Raw genomic sequence first — 2,179 nt, 5'->3', positions numbered from 1 at the left:
ATCATGGAAATTAAGAAAGAGCGAGATTCTTTCTCCCGAGACCGCGTGTCATAGATAACTGCACGAGCTTAGAGATGATGAACAGTTCGGTTAGACGGCTGGCTGTTAGGCGTTGGCCACACACCCTACACGGCTTCCAGGCGACTTGGTGTCCGGTGCGACACTCCGTCACTCTCTTCCTCGAATGTGGAGACAGACCACTGAACGGCAACAGCGAAATTCGCTTCCCCGGAACTCACTCGGAAGACCCAACCCAAGACAGGCGGTTGTCAGTAGTTTTCTCAACGACGCTGAAGGATGGCCACGCAGATATGGTCCGAGACACCCCGCGAAGGGTTATAGAAGAATTTCGAAGTCCTGAACTCGCGCTAGAAGAAAGAAAGGCAGGAGCCGAATATCCCTAACACGCTTTTTGTCGCAAGGAAGAACACGTCAGTCACGTTTCTCTTCATTAGCAAGGAAGCACTACGGCTGTCCTGAGTAGGAATTACCGGCCATCCTCAGTGTGACCGCGTCTGTCTGCAAGAGAGAAAGTCTGCGATATCTTTTGGTTTTCTTCTGTAAGAGGCACGCAATTTCAAAGCATGTTTTTTCTGTGGAAAGGTCAAGTCATACGCACGAGTCGCTTCAGTCTGTCGTTGGCATTGGACAGAAGTTAACCTGAGAAGGAAGTGGTACAGAAGCAGAAGAAAGTGACCGCGAGGGGTCTTAGGGAACTTTTCCACTGTCTTCAAATGCTTTTCTAAGCAAACCCTTCGTCCGCATAAAGCGGGCTGTCTCATCTCAGGCAGAACCCTCTCAACATCGGGGAACACGCTACCCTACCAGTAGTGGCTCTGCTGTCATCTAGTTGAGAGAGGATGAGGCATGGCTGGCTGATCATCTTCTTGAGCTCTTAAATCTCAAAAAATGGATACATAGAAGTGGACGTTCAACACCTTACATCCTCCCAGTCTCCCGAGAAGCACAGAGATACTGATCCAGCAGAATAGAGGTGATATGACTCTTAGGCCGCGCTCTGAATTGGCACAAGTAGGATGTGCGTACATCAGTTCTTTAGGGGGTAATTCAAATTCAACCGTTAACGCATTGTTGACACCTATGTCTTTTCTTCCGCACAGACAAAGCGATCTCCACACATTCATTCCTCTCTCTTCGGCAACACAACAGTCCCCTATCGAGCAGCTGTCCGGTAATGCTACGGCGATAAAGTTCCGACCTCGTTTTCTTTCTTACCGTTCACCACAGAGCCTGCGAAGGCAAAACTTTTCTTTCTGGAACCGGTATAATGTGCCCATCCCTGGTAGACTTGCCACCCAGTCTCAGCAACTGCCAGCCTCCATGGATCTTTGTACAATGCTGAAGATCCTCCTTACGCAGTTCGTCCCTTTCATGCAGCAAGTGTGATAGGAAGGCAAGATAGGCACACTAATGTACAACACAGAGAATATACCCTCCAGAGAAGACACCAGCTTGCTTATTCTTGGAGGAGCAGCTACAGAATAAAGGCTCCGATAGTCACGGCGGCTGCTTTTCCCCCCCCCCCCCTTGGGTCCTCCCGTTATGTGTATCCACGAATGTAGATACATCAAACAAGCCCAGCGGTATTCCTTTTCTTCCGAAGCCGCCTCCCAAATCAAAAGCAACAGAAACTTCTCCCCAAAGCCCGGTCTGAAGTGCTGCAGTAACCACATCATGGAAGATCAGAGGCGCCATCCTCTTCCATCGGTTGATCCCGCAACCCGCATCTTCGGGCGAGACATATGAGCAGCGAAGAGGAAAGAGAGGGTGTTTATTATCACCCCATCCGTCTCTCGTGGTCGCCGAGGAGGCATGTACTAGCAGCAGGACTACAGCTGGAGTACCTGCCCATGCTTGCTTACTACTACTACTACGGCTCCTGCTGCTGCCACCCGTGATCCCGCTGTCGGAACAACAGCAACAGCAGCCGTAAAGGTTTGATGGAGGCTTTACTACTACGACTGCTGTTGCTTTCGTTCCTACTGCTGTTGGTCATCCATCCTTCGAGGAGGAGCTGCGATCACGGCGGACTTTCGATCCGCTGGCTCCCCTCCTCCTCCTCGTCTTCGTCTTCCCTCAATCTTTCTCTCTTTCATGCGGCGTGTTGTTGCTTTTTCTTATGTCAGGTTTTCTTTACTCATAGTCCTTTCCTTATATT

The 2,179-nt window shown here is 50.2% G+C and overlaps 2 protein-coding genes across 2 annotated transcripts in view; one reads left to right on the top strand and one right to left on the bottom strand.

Annotated features, from left to right (window-relative positions):
• Nucleotides 1-226: 226 nt before the first annotated feature.
• On the bottom strand, nt 227-1,840 carry CSUI_000641 (uncharacterized protein). The gene is made up of 2 exons (XM_068060874.1): nt 1,237-1,840; nt 227-660 (listed from the first exon to the last, which is right to left on the bottom strand). The coding sequence occupies exon 1, from the start codon at nt 1,695-1,697 to the stop codon at nt 1,323-1,325; it is 375 nt and encodes a 124-aa protein (XP_067927148.1). The 5' UTR covers nt 1,698-1,840; the 3' UTR covers nt 227-660; nt 1,237-1,322.
• Nucleotides 1,841-1,912: 72 nt separating this feature from the next.
• CSUI_000640 (uncharacterized protein) overlaps nt 1,913-2,179 on the top strand; it is a 1,929-nt gene continuing 1,662 nt past the window's right edge. The window contains exon 1 of the mRNA XM_068060873.1: nt 1,913-2,179. This exon is cut by the window's right edge and continues 1,662 nt beyond it. The gene's annotated coding sequence lies outside the window, so the exon portion shown is untranslated.

This window comes from Cystoisospora suis (assembly GCF_002600585.1).
Source record: "Cystoisospora suis strain Wien I chromosome Unknown contig_256, whole genome shotgun sequence".
NCBI lineage: Eukaryota > Apicomplexa > Conoidasida > Eucoccidiorida > Sarcocystidae > Cystoisospora > Cystoisospora suis.
This window is presented reverse-complemented; position numbering and strand designations above follow the sequence as displayed.